This window comes from Pinus tabuliformis, chromosome Q, assembly GCF_031772625.1.
Source record: "Pinus tabuliformis cultivar Carrire ecotype Pingquan chromosome Q, CPIR1, whole genome shotgun sequence".
NCBI classification, from domain to species: domain Eukaryota; kingdom Viridiplantae; phylum Streptophyta; class Pinopsida; order Pinales; family Pinaceae; genus Pinus; species Pinus tabuliformis.
In genome coordinates this window covers 1,042,219,632-1,042,240,103 of record NC_142296.1, presented here as the reverse complement: position 1 = coordinate 1,042,240,103, position 20,472 = coordinate 1,042,219,632, and the positions used below count along the sequence as shown (strand labels likewise).

At 33.5% G+C, this 20,472-nt stretch overlaps 1 protein-coding gene across 1 annotated transcript; it reads right to left on the bottom strand.

Moving 5' to 3' along the window:
• Nucleotides 1–17,258: 17,258 nt before the first annotated feature.
• Nucleotides 17,259–18,377, bottom strand: LOC149223062 (F-box/kelch-repeat protein At1g80440-like). Its single transcript, XM_089387774.1, has one exon. It carries the CDS (start codon nt 18,375–18,377, stop codon nt 17,259–17,261), a length of 1,119 nt encoding a protein of 372 aa, XP_089243900.1.
• Nucleotides 18,378–20,472: the final 2,095 nt, after the last annotated feature.

Sequence of the window (20,472 nt, the reverse complement as noted above, 5' to 3'; positions counted from 1 at the left end):
CAAAAACAAATATCAAATTTATATTATCCATTTTTGTCCTTAACATTACAATCATGATTGCATTACATATATCCAATGGATAATATATGTGGAACTAAATGTGGCTCATGAATATATGGAGAACTAAAAGATGTCCGCAAGTGCAAACATAAAATGGTAAGTTCCACTACTATGCACAAGGTGAACCCAAAAGAAATTATTGAATCTACAATCATATTGTAAAATCAAACCCAGATTAGCTAGGATTGGAAAATATACAACAATAATGCAATAATCGAGGGAAGGTTACTAATTTCATATATTACTTTCCAATTACTATCTTTTATGCATTTCAAATTTATAAAAATTAAAATTGTGCAGTTAAAATCTATATAAAGCAAGCACATGGTTAAACCAAAATGCAACAAAGACATTAGCCAGAGCGTGGAAAAAAACATAAGTTTCACTTCTCGACACAAGATAAGTCCATAATTAATCATGGCTATAATACCAAATGTAGCTCGTATACATCAAATGGATTAAATATGCACTTGACTAAATGTGATTCCTCACTATTTGTAGGACTAATACATGTGATGAACTACATACATAAAATGACAAGTTCCACTGCTCTTCAAAATGTCAACCCAAAAGAGAATATTGAATATGCAATTATATTATAAAAGATGACTGAGGTACTTGGACTTTGAAAACACAGAACAATAATTTCACGTATTAGTTTCAAGTTACTATTATCTATGAATTTCAAATTTATTTCTTGTTAACTTGTCTCAAACAATTTGATGATTGATATCATCCTATAAGTTGAATGGACTCAACCTAGTCCATTCTGCTAGCCTCAAGTACTTTAATTCAAGTTGACTAGGTCATTTTCACCTACTCGGTGGCCATGTCCACAACCACAAATAGAAATAGAAAACATAAAATTGAAACAGATGATTTTTTCTATAAAGTTCCTCTTATTTCGAAAAATCTTACCAAACCTAACACAATTACCTAAGAAAACATGAATTTATACTACACAGAATCCATATAAAAATCAAGAATATTAAGCCCTACTCCTAAGGTCACTTACGCTAGACTATATTGCATTAATGTTAACTAGAGAACTCGTTCATAATTTATGCTACTATACTATTGGAAACTAAATTTTTGATTCATTCTCGATCAAAGCAATCTGGATATCCCACCAAATACATGTAATTTCAAGCACATAAACAAATGCACATTATGTAACTTGAAATGAACTAATTAATGCATATAAAAAATATGTAAACTGTAACTTTATTTATATAGTATTACTTACCATAACACAATTATCTAAGAAAACATGAACTTCTAACGTACACCATCAGAAAACATCATAAGGAAAAGCAGAACCTACTAAGGTCACATAGACTTTGACAATATAAATGTCAAATGAATTCCATATCACTTGAAACATAGATAGACTAATATAGTTATTGATAAACTAATAAATCATACTATACACTTTCGAGTACTAGCTAAAAGTTTAACAACAACAAAACCAAAAGTAGAAAAACCAACATCTTAACCACATTGAATAGATGGGTGAGGAAAACATGAATTTGAAAACTATATTGTCATCTTTAAGAGACAATTACAAGGTTCAAGAAGTGCTAGAGCACATTTAGCGTCAAAAACAAGTTCTCCAACTCTTCAAGGATAACCTAACTATGGGGCATAATAAAATGAAACAACAAGAAGATCAACATTGCAATGAAAGAATTTTTGATGTGGGAGATTGGGTATTTTTACAACTACAATCATACATACAAATCTTCCTCATGAAAGCTGAGAAGGATAATAAATTATCATCCAAGTACTATGGCCCTTACAAGGTGTTGTAAAAGATCTGTACTATGGCATATAATTGGAGCTTCTTGCATCTTTGTGAGAACACTTAATTTTCCATGTTTCACGCTTAAAGAAGATTATAGGTGACAAGCTCCAAGTTCAAACTATATTTCCAAAAGTTGACGAGGAAGGAAAAATCATATTGGATCCAGAAGCAATAACATAAAAAAAAGAATCTTGCATATACTGAAAAGATGAAGTTTAGAGTATCTCATTAAGTGGAAAAACTTACCTACAGAAGACTCCACATGGGAGGATGAGTATTTTATTGAGAAACATCCAAAACTACTCAAGAGTGGAGTACAACACTTTTTTGAAGGATAGGGGCATGTTAGGTCCCTATTATACTAGTGTAGCCCCCATATTGTTATTGTTGTGCTCCATGTAAGCCCACTATTCTTATTGTTGGGCCCTTACATTATTATTGTTATGTAGTCCCTAGTTATATTATGATACCTTAGACTCCTATATATACCAAGGAGATCTTGTCATTTGGTTCATTCAATAATTTTTAACTAATGTGATGTAAAGGATGTTTTCCCCTTAAAGATGCTTATTTTCAAGTCGTTGATCTATCTTTTATTTTATTTTGTGATTTGATTAGATAAAAAACTACCTATGGTAAAATTGTTAAATACATTTGTATCCCATGTGGAGTGACAACATTGTATATCTCTATAGTGAAAGTTTGTAATGGCACCCTATGATGAGCCCCTTGATTCGATCCTAAGACACGAAAGTTTGAGGTCTATTGGAAGGGTTTGAAATCCATGTATTAGTCAAATCTATGTAGAAGAATTGAGTACCTGGAATGGAATTAATTAGTAGACCAAAAATTTGAGCTATCAGAGCTTTACTACAACAAAATTTAAGATATGACTCACAAATCTATATATTCTGGAATATGAATTATGTGGGTCACCAAAAGTTACAAATGTGTCCAATTTTTATGGTCATTTGAGTCAAGTATTTATGTTGTATCCTTAAATATTGAGAAGTAAGAGTCGAAGAGACTTGTATCTACTCATACAAAATTTATAAAGTTTCAAATAGGAAAGTTTGAGATAAATGAAAGTTTCTAGGGTCTATGAAGCCTTCTTAGCATCATTATTTGAACAATTTTGATGATAAGTCTAGAGCGACCATCTTCAGGGTATACAATCACTGTGAAGAAGCTAAATATCTGTAATGTACTTGAAATCTGTGAAGGATCTGAATTTATGCTTGAACTAAAGTTTAAAAAATGATATATGTTCTATACAAAAAAGAAGAATGAATCTTACTACAAAAGACCAACCTAACTGTTCTGAAAGAAAAGAAGTCAATAAAATTTGTGTTATCTTGAAATCTATCAAGATTGTATAAGATCGCTCCTTGAGTTTTTAAGTGGCATTAAAACTCAAAACATGTTGCATGTTTTCAAAATGAAAGGATCTGCTAAATGTGATCCTCGAAAGCCATTATTTTTTATATGATGTTCTATATAGGTCTAAGAGTTGGCATAAATATTGAAGTATAAGTAGTAGAACAAAAAGGAGACTATGATCTACTATGTTTATGTTACAATGACACAAGGAGTTTCTTGAGGTAAATATTTCAAACTCTAACACGAAAAATTGGGTTGAAAATGAAAGCTTAGGGCTCGCGATTGTTTGTTTCCACTAAAAGAAGAAACTCTAGCTCTAGAAGACTTGACATCTTGATAATGAGGTTAATATGCAGGATGGATGAAAGAATAACAAAGATTAATAGGGAGATACCAAGAGCTCAAAATATAAGTATATTCTATTTATTTTAGTGTTTTAATGTTTATTAACTTTGGTTTGTTTATGGTTTGTAAACCCTGGCAAAGTTTGGAAAAAAAATCGAAGGCTTATGAACCAAATCCTAGAATTGATTATGTTTGTTTCAAATAAGAAACCCTAACTCCTAATGATGTGGATTTCGTAGTGATGATGTAGACTCCATGATGTTCTTGATGATGTGGATTCCTTTATAATGTGGAATCCTTGATGACGATATGGATGAATTCAATTTCTTTATGATGACATGGACTCTGTGGTAATATGATGATGATGATATAGACTCCTTATTGATAATATGCATGACCAACTTCTTGATGAAATTATGGGCTCCTAGATGATGTGGATGTTGATGATGAGGTCCTCTTAATGTTGATAATGAACTCCTTAATAATGCCAACTTTTATGATGCAAATTTCTTGATTATGTGAACAAGGTCACCTCTCTGATGATGATATGGAATCATTGGTGATGATAAGGAGCCTCTGTCAATATGAACGAAGTTAACTCCTTGATGATGTGAATAAAGTTTCCTGTAGATCATGAGATAAGTATTTTCTTGATCGTTTCTATTATTATTTCGTTATGAATCTGTTGTCTTTGTATGTTTATCTTGGTTTTATTTGTTCTTCCATGGCCTCCTAGTGAGGATTGAAGGAACATGACAAAGTATGACAAGGTTGTGGCACTCGTTGGGAAAGTGGAAGAACAAATGGCAGGAAGACTCATGATTGAATGACCTTTGGACTCAAAGGGAGTAGACAAGATCAACGTGATTGAAGCATGTTTTTCGTTATGATATAAAGAATTTAGTTGAGAAGATGGATTGAAGTATTGAAGATTAATGCTAATCCAAACACTCCTAAGAAGATCTCATGACTTTTGTTCCCTGGAGCCTCATTACAACATAGTTCAGAGGCATGTAGTCATCACATCTCTTGTTAGAGATAAGATACCATCACCCAAGCTAGTTTATTTCCATTCTACATGTAAACAATTTTGGTATTTTGTTATTAATGAATTCAAGTTTGGTTTTTGTTATAACTTTTTGTTTTTGTTTGACTTTATATTTTATTTTATTCGTACATAATTTAGGATTCGATTTGATCGAAAATTGGTGGCATTATCAAAGTTTTTGCTTTTAACCCTATATAGAAATTACCAACAGACAAATTCTAAAAACAAAAAACAAACAACGATGAGAATATAAAAAAAATACAGAGATATTTTCAACTAAATTCGAAACCAAGAATACCAGATTGATTTTTCATTATATTATTTTCAATGTTGCGATATATATATATATATATATATATATATAATATATATATATATATATTCACACATGTCGAAGTATACATAAACCCCAATCCATTAACCCTGGATTAGAACACAACCATAGTTCCCTTGATAATATCTGTAAAATGCCATGGGCAGAAAACCATCATACCCAAAACCATGTGTAAAACCCATGAACAAAACCATAGGTGGATCCGCATGGGTTTCCACATGGTAGGAGCATGGAGTTTCAAACCACATCATTTTGGGTCTTATTCCCTCGCATGAATTCATGGTGAACCATTCAAAATTGTTGGGTGCCATGAAATGAAATATGTACACAACAAAGACGTGTGTGGAAGTGTGAACATAAAAGGTAAAGTTTCATTGCTCCACATAAGGTAATTCCAAAAACAAATATTAAATTTATATTATCCATTTTTGTCCTTAACATTACAATCATGATTGCATTACATATATCCAATGGATAATATATGTGGAACTAAATGTGGCTCATGACTATATGGAGAACTAAAAGATGTCTACAAGTGCAAACATAAAATGGTAAGTTCCACTACTATGCACAAGGTGAACCCAAAAGAAATTATTGAATCTACAATCATATTGTAAAATCAAACCCAGATTATCTAGGATTGGAAAATATACAACAATAATGCAATAATCGAAGAAAGGTTACTAATTTCATATATTACTTTCCAATTACTACCTTTTATGCATTTCAAATTTATAAAAATTAAAATTGTGCAGTTAAAATTTATATAAAGCAAGCACATGGTTAAACCAAAATGCAACAAAGACATTAGCCAGAGCACGAAAAAAAAACATAAGTTTCACTTCTCGACACAAGATAAGTCCATAATTAATCATGGCTATAATACCAAATGTAGCTTGTATAAATCAAATAGATTAAATATGCACTTGACTAAATGTGATTCCTCACTATTTGTAGGACTAATACATGTGATGAACTACATACATAAAATGACAAGTTCCACTGCTCTTCAAAATGTCAACCCAAAAGAGAATATTGAAGATACAATTATATTATAAAAGCTGACTGAGGTACTTGGACTTTGAAAACACACAACAATAATTTCACGTATTAGTTTCAAGTTACTATTATCTATGAATTTCAAATTTATTTCTTGTTAACTTGTCTAAAACAATTTGATGATTGATATCATCCTATAAGTTGAATGGACTCAACCTAGTCCATTCTGCTAACCTCAAGTACTTTAATTCAAGATGACTAGGTCATTTTCACCTGCTCGGTGGCCATGTCCACAACCACAAATAGAAATAGAAAACATAAAATTGAAACAGATGATTTTTCTATAAAGTTCCTCTTATTTCGAAAAATCTTACCAAACCTAACACAATTACCTAAGAAAACATGAATTTATACTACACAGAATCCATAAAAGAGGCAAATAAAAATCAAGAATATTAATCCCTACTCCTAAGGTCACTTACACTAGACTATATTGCATTAATGTTAACTAGGGCACTCGTTCATAATTTATGCTACTATACTATTGCAAACTAATTTGATTCATTCTCGATCAAAGCAATCTGGATATCCCACCAAATACATGTAATTTCAGGCACATAAACAAATGCACATTATGTAACTTGAAACGAACTAATTAATGCATATAAAAAATATGTAAACTATAACTTTATTCGTATAATATTACTTACCATAACACAATTATCTATGAAAACATGAACTTCTTACATACACCATCAAAAAACATCAAAAGAAAAAGCAGAACCTACTAAGGTCACATATACTATAACAATATAAATGTCAAACGAATTCCATATCACTTGAAACATAGATAGACTAATATAGTTATTGATAAACTGATAAATCATACTATACACTTTCGAGTACTAGCTAAAATTTTAACAAGAACAAAACCAAAAGTAGCAAAACCAACATCTTGACCACATTGAATAGATGGGTGAGGAAAACATGAATTTGAAAACTATATTTTTATATCACATTTCCCCTCAAAGGGCGAGTCACCAAATAAGTGTTATCCAGTTCATGTAGACTGCAAATTAACTTATCGAGCTACACCAAGATGGCAACTAATAGGCACATGTATTTTTACTTTTTCACTAATAACTTAGTAGTTTTTAATCTATGCATTTTTATTCTACACAATTTTCTACAATTGTACCTCATAATAAGTTTCATAGCTCTTTGCAAAAATGCTACATAACCAATGCTCTCATTATCAACTCGGTCAATTGGGATCACCACTGTTCTCAAGGAGAAGGCCTTAATGTGATGTCTATTCAGAATGGACATGATCATGGTCTTCCAGACCGCAAAGTTTGATGCCCTGTCCAACCTGTCCTCATCCCTCGACCCATTCATGGCCATCTCTATGCTCTTCTGTTGACTCCTCCGAGTCTTTCTACTTCCCGCCTGGAAGTTCTCTCTTTGACTCCTGTTGATTCTCTCTACTTCCCACCTGGAAGTTCTGTGATGGACTCTCTCTGAGTCATGAAGTCACAATTTCCCTTCTTGAAATCCTCCTACCAATCTTCAAGTTGCACCTCTCCGATCTTCTATGCACCTCCAACACTGGTCCAGATTCCTTGGCTATAAATCTGCCTCCGTAGCAACTTACTCTATGTTGGTTTTGTCTATTAGGTATTGTTTTGCCCATAGTACTTCGCCAGCTTTGCTCCCGCAAGTTGCCCACAATTTCCTATGTCCCCGCAACTAAAGGTCTGAGCCTCTATGCTTTGCGAAGTTCCGGTAATGGAAAGACATCTACCTCATCCAACTGCGTCAACCCTGTTGGTCTCTACATGAACCTCTTTCTGCCCTCCTCAGCCTCTACACTAGCCTCTCTCTAGCCTGAACTAATCACACAGTTCCTCTACGTCAACCCTTCTTCTATCACTTTCTCCAAGGATCAACTTCTGTCACTTGAGACAATTGATTTTGCTGGAAATTCTTTGCTTAGTTGATGCCTTCAACTTTCCCGTGATCTGCAATCACGCTTTAATAGCATGTTGAAATTTCTAAGACTATCCGTAGAAATTTAATTGGTATTGTTTTGGTTTATTTCTTCTACTTGTTAATTCTGAACAAGTTATTTAAAACATATAAATAATGAAATAAACACAATATAGTCTCAACATCTACAGATCAACAACTGAAAGAAAACAAACACACAAGCGACACCATTATCTTTGGACAGTCGTCCTCGGAAAAGCCCAATTTGGTAAAATAGTTGCATCTATTCAGAGGGTTTATTATTATGCAGTATTTCCTTGAGTAGAACTGGGTGCCAAACTAGCTCACTCAACAAATAAAAACAATCGGCAGTAATACCTCTTTATTTGGAAATAGGTATTGAGAAAACTTGTCCCACGAAACCCTCTCTAGCAACTATGAAGCACTACGTCAGCCACCTGCTGCTCTGTGTCAGCCTCAAAATCCTCTGCCTCAGCCCTTTGAGGCACGACACAACCTCTCGGACCCTCTACGTCACTCCTGCTGCCTTCTGCGTGGAGGACGTAGGCCCTCTAGCCTCTGCGTTGTCTCTGTAAGGCTCTGTGTGACGTGCTCTGGCTTATGCTTCTTGCTCTCCGCCTCTACACTGGTCTCTCAGCACTATCTCTACCTCTCTGTCTAGTACTCATTACCCCTCGTTGTTGATTACTAATTCGAATTTGCTTAGAAACCCCACTCTAGCAAATCAAATGACTTACTCTTGTGTATTCTCCAACTGACCCTCAAGCCTCCTCTTATACTTTTCCTGTTGGTCCTTCAATGGCTGAGATTAAATATCTAATCAATGGCTAAGATTATATTTGGCTTGATCCATGAATTTTGGAACCTTCTAACCGAGTTTTATATTGACACCCATTAATATTTTATTTTTCCTAAGTTTAGATTTTAGATCTCCATTAAAAATATTAATTATTTTAATATCTCCCAAACTGGGTACAATCTGTCCAAACTATTGTTGGGTCTTGGAGATCTCATGTTTTTTAGCCTCTCCACCAATTTTCATGGCTAGATCACATCTGATGCTATCCCAAATCAACATATGTAAGACCAAGGCCACACTTCGAATAGGGTTTCAAATTGGGATTATCATAACGTCATTCCAACTTTGAGTTTTGGTGTGTATAATTTTGCTTCAAGTTTGGTTGTTGGCCATGCGGCTTCAACACTCATTTGAGTGAATGGCCTATCATCCCTCTCAATTTTCTATTGTAATTATAACTTTAAGTGTTACATTTTGAAGGGCTTGAACAATTATACTATAGTTTACCAATTTCTCCACTAGTTTGGTAATAAATATTTATGGTCTTAAACCATCTAATTGTAATTGATGCATGGATTTTATTCATGACTTAACCGTCTCATGAAAGTTTACATATATAATTAAACAATATATCAGTTATGTATTATTTTTCTTACAATAATTCTCATTCTCAAAATTGTTCATCGATTCAATATATATATATATATATATATATATATATATATATACTTTATTGTGTTGGGTTTTCCTTTAAGGGGGTTTCGAGTTTACAAATTTTACTCCTTTGTTTGACTATTGGATCTTAATTCGGTTGGTTAAAAGTCTACATTTTGTTATGCAAACTCAAAATAAGTCTATTTTATTATTATTATTATTATTATGTAAAACTCACATATAGGCAAAAATCTTCACTTATACTCTATAGAATAATATTATTACTAAATCTTAATGCATGTGGTTCATTTATTTTGAAAAATGATTCACTGTGGTTCAAAGATTACTTATATCTATGTAAGAACTCCTATTTTAAACAAAATATTTTTTTGGAATTACACACCTCTTCTATAGGAGGGAACTCTTGATTTTTAAAATCTCACCACAGTGTCAAGAAGGAATTTTTTTGGGATGGCTTTAAATTTGATTTTCAAAAGTTTGTGATGAAATGTTTGGTTTTCCAACAAAATAAAATTGAGACAGCTAAGATCCCAAGTATTTTACAACCATTACCCATTCCAAGTTAGCATTGGGAATATGTCTTAATGGATTTTATCATAGGTTTAATCAATTTTAAAGGAAATAATGCCATCATAGTAGCATTTTATAGACTTACCATGTATGCACATGTTTGTGCATTATCTCATTCTTGCAAATCCAGTACACTCACTACTGCATTTGTGGAAACAATTCAAAAGATACATGAAAACCCAAAGATTATTGTAAGTGACAAAGATCCCATTTTCACTATAATTTTTTGGATAAAAATATTTTCTTGTCTTGCTACTTAATTAGATCATATCTCACCTTATCATCCTAAATCAGATGGGAAAACTAACATAGTGAACCGATTTTTGGAAGGATATATTTTTTGCTTTCTATCTAATACACAAAAAAAATAGATCAAGTGGTTACCCATGGCAAAATGGTGGTATGACACTTACTTCCATACTGCAACAAAATTGACCCCCTTTGTGGAACTTTATGGATATCACACACCATCGATCATGTCATCTTTAAGAGACAATTACAAGGTTCAAGCAGTGACAGAGCACATTTAGCATCAACAAAAAGTTCTCCAACTCTTCAAGGATAACCTAACTATGAGACATAATCAAATGAAACAAGAAGATCAACATTGCAATGAAAGAATTTTTGATGTGGGAGATTGTGTATTTTTACAACTACAACCATACATGCAAATCTTCCTCAAGAAAGCCAAGGATAATAAATTATCATCCAAGTACTATGGCCCTTACAAGGTGTTGTAAAAGATCTGTACTATGGCATACAATTGGAGCTTCCTGCATCTTTGTGAGAACACTTAGTTTTCCATGTTTCACGCTTAAATAAGATTATAGGTGACAAGCTCCATGTTCAAACTATATTTCCAAAAGTTGATGAGGAAGAAAATCATATTGGATCCTGAAGCAATAACATAAAAAAAGAAATCTTGCATCTACTGAAAAGATCAAGTTCAGAGTATCTCATTAGTGGAAAAACTTACCTACTAAAGACTCCACATGGGAGGATGAGTATTTTATTGAGAAACATCCAAAACTACTCAAGAGTGAAGTACGCCACTTTTTTGAAGCATAGGGGCATGTTAGGTCCCTATTATACTAGTGTAGCCCCCATTTTGTTATTGTTTTGCTCCATGTAAGCCCACTATTGTTATTGTTGGGCCCTTACATTATTATTGTTATGTAGTCCCTAGTTATATTATGATCCCTTAGACTCCTATATATACCAAGGAGGTATTTTCATTTGATTCATTTAATAATTTTTAATTAATGTGATGTAAAGGATGTTTTCCCCTTAAAGATGCTTAGTTTCAAGTCGTTGATCTATCTTTTATTTTATTTTGTGATTTGATTAGATAACGAACTACCTATGGTAAAATTGTTAAATGCATTCATATCCCATGTGGAGTGACAACATTGTATATCTCTATAGTGAAAGTTTGTAATGGCACCCTATGATGAGCCCCTTGATTCGATCCTAGGACACGAAACTATGAGGTCTATAGGAAGGCTTTGAAAGCCATGTATTAGGTGAATATATGTAGAAGAATTGAGTACTTCGAATGGAATTATTTGGTAGACCAAAAATTTGAGCTATTTGAGCTTCAATACAACAAAATTTAAGGTATGACTCACAACTATATATTCTGGAATATGAATTATGTGGGTCACCAAAAGTTACAAATGGGTCCAATTTTTATGGTCATCTGAGTCAAGTATTTATGTTGTATCATTAAATATTGAGAAGTAAGAGTTGAAGAGACTTGTATCTACTCATACAAAATTTATAAAGTTTCAAATAGGAAAGTTTGAGATAAATGAAAGGTTCTAGGGTCTATGAAGCCTTCTTAGCATCATTATTTGAACAATTCTGTTGATAAGTCAAGAGCGACCATCTTCATGGTATACAATCACTATGAAGAAGCTAAATCTCTATAATGTACTTGAAATCTGGGAAGGATCTGAATTTATGCTTGAACTAAAGTTTAAAAAATGATATATGTTCTATACATAAAATAAGAATGAATCTTACTACAAAAGACCAACCTAATTATTCTGAAAGAAAAGAAGTCAATAAAATTTGTGTTATCTTGAAATCTATCAAGATTGTATAAGATATCTCCTTGAGTTTTTAAGTGGCATTAAAAGTCAAAACATGTTGCATGTTTTCAAAATGAAAGGATCTGCTAAATGTGATCCTCGAAGGCCATTATTTTTCTATATGATGTTCTATATGTGTCTAAGAGTTGGCATAAATATTGAAGTATACGTAGTAGAAAAAAAACGAGACTATGATCTACCATGTTTATGTTACAATGACACAAGGAGTTTCTTGAGTTAAATATTTCAAACTTTAACACAAAAAATTGGGTTGAAAATGAAAGCTTAGGGTTCGTGATTGTTTGTTTCTGCTAAAAGAAGAAACTCTAGCTCTAGAAGATTTGACATATTAATAATGAGGTTAATATGCAGGATGTATGAAAGAATAATAAAGATTAATAGGGAGATACCAAGAGCTCAAAATATAAGTATATTCTATTTATTTTAGTGTTTTAATGTTTATTAACTTTCGTTTGTTTATGGTTTGTAAACCCTAGGCAAGGTTTGGAAAAAAATCTAAGGCTTATGATCCAAATCTTAGAATTGATTATGGTTGTTTGATGATGTGGATTCCTTTATAATGTGGAATCCTTGATGATGATATGGATGAATTCAATTTCTTTATGATGACATGGACACTGTGGTAATATGATGATGATGATGATGATGATATAGACTCCTTATTGATAATATGCATGACCAACTTCTTCATGAAAATATGGGCTCCTAGATGATGTGCATGTTGATGATGAGGGCTTATTAATGTTGATAATGAACTCCTTAATAGTGCCAACTTGTTATGATGCGAATTTCTTGATTATGTGAACAAGGTCACCTCTTTGATGATGATATGGAATCATTGGTGATGATAAAGAGCCCGTGTTAATATGAACGAAGTTAACTCCTTGATGATGTGAATAAAGTTTCCTCTAGATCATGAGATAAGTATTTTCTTGATCGTTTCTATTATTATTTCATTATGAATATGTTGTCTTTGTATGTTTATCTTGGTTTTATTTGTTCTTCCATGGCCTCCTAGTGAGGATTGAAGGAACGTGACAAAGTATGACAAGGTTGTGGCACTCGTTGGGAAAGTGGTAGAACAAATGACATGAAGACTCATGATTGAATGACCTTTGGACTCAAAGGGAGTAGACAAGATCAACGTGATTGAAGCATGTTTTTCGTTATGATATAAAGAATTTAGTTGAGAAGACGGATTGAAGTATTGAAGATTAATGCTAATCCAAACACTCCTAAGAAGATCTCATGACTTTTCTTCCGTGGAGCCTCATTGCAACATAGTTCAAAGGCATGTAGTCATCACATCTCTTGTTAGAGATAAGATACCATCACCCAAGCTAGTTTATTTCCATTCTACATGTAAACAATTTTGGTATTTTGTTTTATTAATGAATTCAAGTTTGGTTTTTGTTGTAAATTTGTGTTTCTGTTTGAATCTATATTTTGTTTTATTCGTACATAAATCAGGATTAGATTTGATAAAAAATTGGTGGCATTTTCAAAGTTGTTGCTTTTAACCCTATATAGAAATTACCAGCAGACAAATTCTAAAAACAAAAAATAAACAATGATGAGAATATAAAACAAATACAGAGAGATTTTCAACTAAATTTGAAACCAAGCATACCAGATTGATTTTTCATTATATTCCAGATATGATTTTTCATATATATATCTATATATATATATATATATATATATATATATATATATATATATATATATATATATATTCATATATATATATATATATATATATATATATATATATATATATATATATATATATATATATATATATATATATATATATATATATATATATATATATATATATATATATATATATATATATATATATATATATGTCGAAGTATTCATAAACCCCAATCGATTAACCCTAGATTAGAACATAACCATAGTTCCCTTGATCAAATCTATAAAATACCATGGGCAGAAAACCATCATACCCAAAACCATGTGTAAAACCCATGAACAAAACCATATGTGGATCCACATGGGTTACCACATGGTAGGAGCATGGAGTTTCAAACTACATCATTGTGGGTCTTATTCCCTAGCATGAATTCATGGTGAACCATTCAAAATTGTTGGGTGCCATGAAATGAAATATGTACACAACAAAGACATGTGTGTGGAAGTGTGAACATAAAAGGTAAAGTTTCATTGCTCCACATAAGGTAACTCCAAAAACAAATATTAAATTTATATTATCCATTTTTGTCCTTAACATTACAATCATGATTGCATTACATATATCCAATGGATAATATATGTGCAAGTAAATGTGGCTTATGACTATATGGAGAACTAAAAGATGTCCCCAAGTGCAAAAATAAAATGGTAAGTTCCACTACTATGCACAATCCCAAATTAAACCCAAATTAGCCAGGATTGGAAAATATACAACAATAATGCAATAATTGAAGGAAGGTTACTAATTTCATATATTACTTTCCAATTACTATCTTTGATGAATTTCAAATTTATAAAAAATAAAATTGTACAGTTAAAATCTATATAAAGCTAGCACATGTTAAACCAAAATGCAACAAATACATTAGTGAGAGTGCCGAAAAAAAAAAAAAAAGAAACCTAAGTTTCACTTCTGCACACAAGATAAGTCCATAATTAATCATGGCTATAATACCAAATGTAGCTCATATACATCAAATGGATTAAATATGCACTTGACTAAATGTGATTCCTCACTATTTGTAGGACTAATACATGTGATGAACTGCATACATTAAATGACAAGTTCCACTGCTCTTCAAAATGTCAACCCAAAAGAGAATATTGAAGATACAATTATATTATAAAAGCTGACTGAGGTACTTGGACTTTGAAAACACACAACAATAATTTCACGTATTAGTTTCAAGTTACTATTATCTATGAATTTCAAATTTATTTCTTGTTAACTTGTCTAAAACAATTTGATGATTGATATCATCCTATAAGTTGAATGGCATCAACCTAGTCCATTCTGCTAGCCTCAAGTACCTTAATTCAAGTTGACTAGGTGGCCATGTCCACAACCACAAATAGAAATAGAAAACATAAAATTGAAAAAGATGATTTTTTATATAAAGTTCCTCTTTTTTCGAAAAATCTTACCAAACCTAACACAATTACCTAAGAAAACATGAATTTATACTACACAGAATCCACAAAAGAGGCAAATCAAAATCAAGAATATTAAGCCCTACTCCTAAGGTCACTTACACTAGACTATATTGCATTAATGTTAATTGGAGCACTAGTTCATAATTTATGCTACTATACTACTGCAAACTAAATTTTTGATTCATACTCGATCAAAGCAATCTGGATATCCCACCAAATACATGTAATTTCAAGCACATAAACAAATGCACATTATGTAACTTGAAACAAACTAATTAATGCATACAAAAAAATATGTAAACTATAACCTTATTCGTAAAATATTACTTACCATAACACAATTATCTAAGAAAACATGAACTTCTAACGTACACCATCACAAAATATCATAAAAAAAAGCGGAACCTACTAAGGTCACATAGACTACGACAATATTATATAAATGTCAAATGAATTCCATATCACTTGAAACATAGATAGACTAATATAGTTATTGATAAACTAATAAATCATACTATACACTTTCGGGTACTAGCTAAAAGTTTAACAACAACAAAACCAAAAGTAGCAAAACCAACATCTTGACCACATTGAGTAGATTGACCACATTGAGTAGATGGGTGAGGAAAACATGAATTTCAAAAACTATATTTTTATATAAGTAAAAGAGAATCAACACACTTCCCCTCAAAGGGCGAGTCACCACATAAGTGTTATCCAGTTCATGTAGACTTCAAATTAACTGGTCGAGCTACACCAAATTGGCAACTAATAGACACATGTATTTTTAATTTTTCACTAATAACTTAGCAGTTTTTAATCTACACATTTTTATTCTACACAATTTTTTACAATTGTACCTCATAATAGGTTTCCTAGCTCTTTGCAAAAATGCTACATAACCAATGCTTTCAGAAAAAAGCAAATCCACTTCTCAACTTTTATAGGTCTTTGCAAAAATGCTACATAACCAATGCCCTCTTAAAAATGCAAATCCACTTCTCAACCTCTAGTTTTATATATTAAATCCTAAAATGCATACTCTGTAATTGAGAAGATATAGTGAATTCTGAAAGTGGGTTAATACTACCAAAAAAAAATTAATAGTGAAATTTAACAATGTGACAATACCATATATAAAATCTAACATCATGTTAAACATAGAAACTATAATCGTGAAAAAATTTGAATAGAAAAACTACCAAATCTCCCTACGGTTGGGATGGCCAGAGTAGAGAAACTATAATCGTGAAAAAAACTGAATAGAAAAACTACCAAATCTCCCTAGGGATGGGATGGCCACAGTAGAACTGGTTAAGTGGAGGCAGAACTGGTTAAGTGGAGGCTTAAATACTGGTTAACTGGCGGCTTAAGTGGAGGCAGAACTGGTTAAGTGAAGCAAAATTGAAAAAATGAAACGAGAAGAGAAGGGATAGGCATCGAGAGAAGAGAAGGGATAGGCATCGAGAAACTCCAGCAAATTAATTTAAGGTCCAGAACTCGTATTTTCGAGTACATTTGAAATATTAAATAAACAATAACAACACATATTTCACCTCAAAAAATTAATTTGAGTTTCAATCTCGGTAAAATTGTATTGTCGAATATTCTGGAATGCCATGGAAATATCTAATAATCAAAACCTCTAAAATATATTTTGAGTTTCAATCTCTGTAAAACCGTATTCTGGAATGCTATAAAACTTTTGAAATTTTCAACAATCAACCAACATTGTTCAGTTGTGCAAAGTCTTAACTCATCCAAGAATAACAACATTTTTAATACGGGAACTCTGCAAAACCTATTATCAACGTTCATTCAAGGATAAGGATAACAGTAATGTCAAATTTCTTACTACGCTATTCAACGGACAAAATCTATTACCAATGTTCATTCAAGAAAACATGAATGTGAAATTTCTTACTACGCTATTCAAACGACAATATGGTTATCACTGTTACTTAACTTCAAATCTGAAAACTAAAGGCACCTGTAATCGTCTGTACATTGTGCAGACAAGAGTTTTCTGATTCCTCAATGGCAGTCCACATCCCAACCGTTTCCGCTTGCTTTCCTGCTGCACTTCTTAGAGGCGGGGGCTCATACATATAGCAAACTTTAACATTACTCTCGGCAGTACCGTAAACAAAAATCTTCTCATCCCACACTACAGAACGCGAAATCCTTTCAAGGGTTATAGGAAGAGAACACAGCGCATTCCAAACGTTTTCATTGGAATCGTATTCCATCACTCCCTGCTTCTCAAACGAATACAAACGCCCTGAAGAAGAAACAACCAGAAACGCCCGTGGGCCTTTCCTTGCCCCGATAACCCCCATATTCTCCAGTGTTGTCCATGACCCCGTTTCTGGATCGTAAACTTCCGCACTCCACCCGATTATATCACCCTCATCAGGGACACTTGTAATAACGAAAAATTTGCCGTGGATGAAAGCACCATACCATCCACCCAGTGCTCTGTTCATGTCGGGAAGAAGCTTCCATTCGTCTAAAGACACATTGTAAACAGCTGCTGATCGCATGGGATTTTGATCTTCATCGTCTCCGCCGGCAACGTAAATGAGTCCATCCGGTGATACAGAGGAAGCACAGCAGATTCGAGGGACTGGCATGTCGGCACCGCGGCTCCACTTACTTGACGAGAAATCGAAGATGAAAACGGTTTTGCATGCCTCCGGTTCCTCGATTCTGGACAGAATCCATCCGCCCAACAATACCAGCTTTTGATTGACACAAACGCACTCTGAAAAGAATGGCAGTCCGTCACGACTGCCGGTGAAATGGGAAAGGGGAGGAAGCGTTTTTCGGGTGCCGCGCAGAGGGTCAAAGACAGAAACCACCGTTTCTAGAATATAAGAAGTGTCATCAAAATAATCCCTGAGTTCGAACGAACATATCAACTGCTCGGAAGTGCCAAGCTTTTTTCTGTCTTCATAGAACTGGGGGTGTTTCACAACGGCCTCCCAGGTTTTGCAAACAACTTTGAGGTTTGCATGGGAATGGTAGGGCACTCTTAACAGACACTCTCGACCTAATTCCCATGGAAGAACAGCAAAAGGATCCATAAAGAGATGCACTACCACCTCGTTTACCTTCCAGGAGCGAGAGAATATGAAGTTGGCAAAATCAGATAGGGTAAAAACTAACGTAGCAGAATCAGTCTTCGTACCTGGAGCGCCAAAGCCCAATCGCTTGGTCGATACGGCAAATATCGAACACAAATCAGAAAGGATAGAGATCGAGCGAAAGGGAGGGACATCGAAAACGAAACACTCATTTTTATATAAGAAACTGAAGAGGGTAAAAATGTCGTATTACTGTTTTTCCATAGTTTACTCGATAGGCTAATTCGGCCCTTTTTTACTTTTTTTTAATCTTTTGATTGTTATTTTACGGGTTCTTTTTAGTGTTAATTTTTGGAAGTTTTATGGTGAGATTTTGGGTATAATTTTTCTAAAATCTTGCTGGAATTTAGTGAAATCACAAGTTTGATGGGTAATCCCGGCACAATTCAAATGGGTCACCCATTTTTAAGGGTGTTGAATCCATATATAGTCAAACACCTAGTTTAAATAACACAAATAAAGATTTCACCTCATTTTTTTCCGGCACGAGCCAGCTCCATTGTTTTATAATAATAATTATTAATTATTTAAATTATTATGGGTTATGGAGTTTTTGATTGGTATTTAGCCAACTAATTTTTGTTCAAATTATAATATTTTATTATTTAAAATGTAATTTTGACTATATATAAATAGGCATAGCTTCATTTATAGAAGAAATGACTTCACGACCATTTTTTTGTTTCTAATTTTTAAGGGAAACAACCTTTTTCACGAGTGTGGTAGAGGTTTTCAATGATGTTGAATCAATTTATGCATTCAAAAATATATTTTAAACAATAAAAAGAAATTGAAGTTGTATTGCCAGATTTTGGGAATTCCGGTGAAAAAGACCATTTCGCCTATAAGTTAGACTAGGCCCATATATAAATATAATATCTTCAAAAACATGTGAAACACCTAAATTGTGGAGATTTTACAAGTCAAACATGTAATTAAAATATCCATATGGGGGTGGATAATCCAAGGTTCTATAAGTTAGACTGGGCCCATATATAAATATAATATCTTCAAAAACATGTGAAACACCTAAATTGTGGAGATTTTACAAGTCAAACATGTAATTAAAATATCCATATGGGGGTGGATAATCCAAGGTTCTCAAGCGTCATGTCGGGCCTCCCTCCATACCCTTAATGCATGTCAAAACAAGGTGGGTTGTGTGACTGTGTGAAATCACCCATTGGCGCTCAAGAGAATTTATGCGAAGGTAGGTGGGAACACGGTCTCATTAGCTCAATGATGAGTTTTGTAATGTTATTATGGCGATGGTAGTTCAGGGTAAGTGATCCATGCTAGCACCTCAAGCCAAGCTCTTCAATCACTGATTGTTATTAGCGATTCAAAGGGGCAGTGTGCTATAATTTGAAATGTGACACGGGAGGCACGAGTTTGTAGAAGCGAGCCCAATGCAATTCGGTCTTTTACTTATTTTGTACTCCGTGTGGTGTCCTCCAAATTGGTTGAGCATCTTAAGCCCAACTTGTTGTTGGCTCTCACTTGGTAATTTGTATGAGCTATAGTTTATCATAGCTCTTGTTCTCTAGGGTGTCGTTGGAATTGGGCAGAGTGTAAATGGAGAATTGGGTAGGCTCCTCTCCTAATTGTCTCTCGTTTCCTTGGCTCTATGTTTTCCTATGACTCTACGACCCACTGGTGTAGAGGTGTGCGACCTTCAGAGGGTATTTGGTTATGGGCGTCACGATCTTCACTTGTGGTGGTGCCCTCCTCAGGCGCTGAGCTAGTTGTGGGTGGATAGAATTGAGGGTGCAAGGGGTTAGTATTTGGAGAGCATTGTGCTTGGTGGTTGGAAATTGATACATTTGTGGCCAAGTCTAGGGTGGATGTTAAACCCATTAGGGTAGTATGTGAAGGGTGGGCATAACGAGTGGGTGTCAAGGAGGTTCACGTGGTCCAGGGGAGGTCTGAGTTTCAAGCAGGAAGAGGATATGCGTTGCGATGAGGAGCGAATTCGGGGTAGCGTGGGTGCAATAGTTGGAGCTGCTACCTTTGAATTTTCCTGGTATGGCATTGT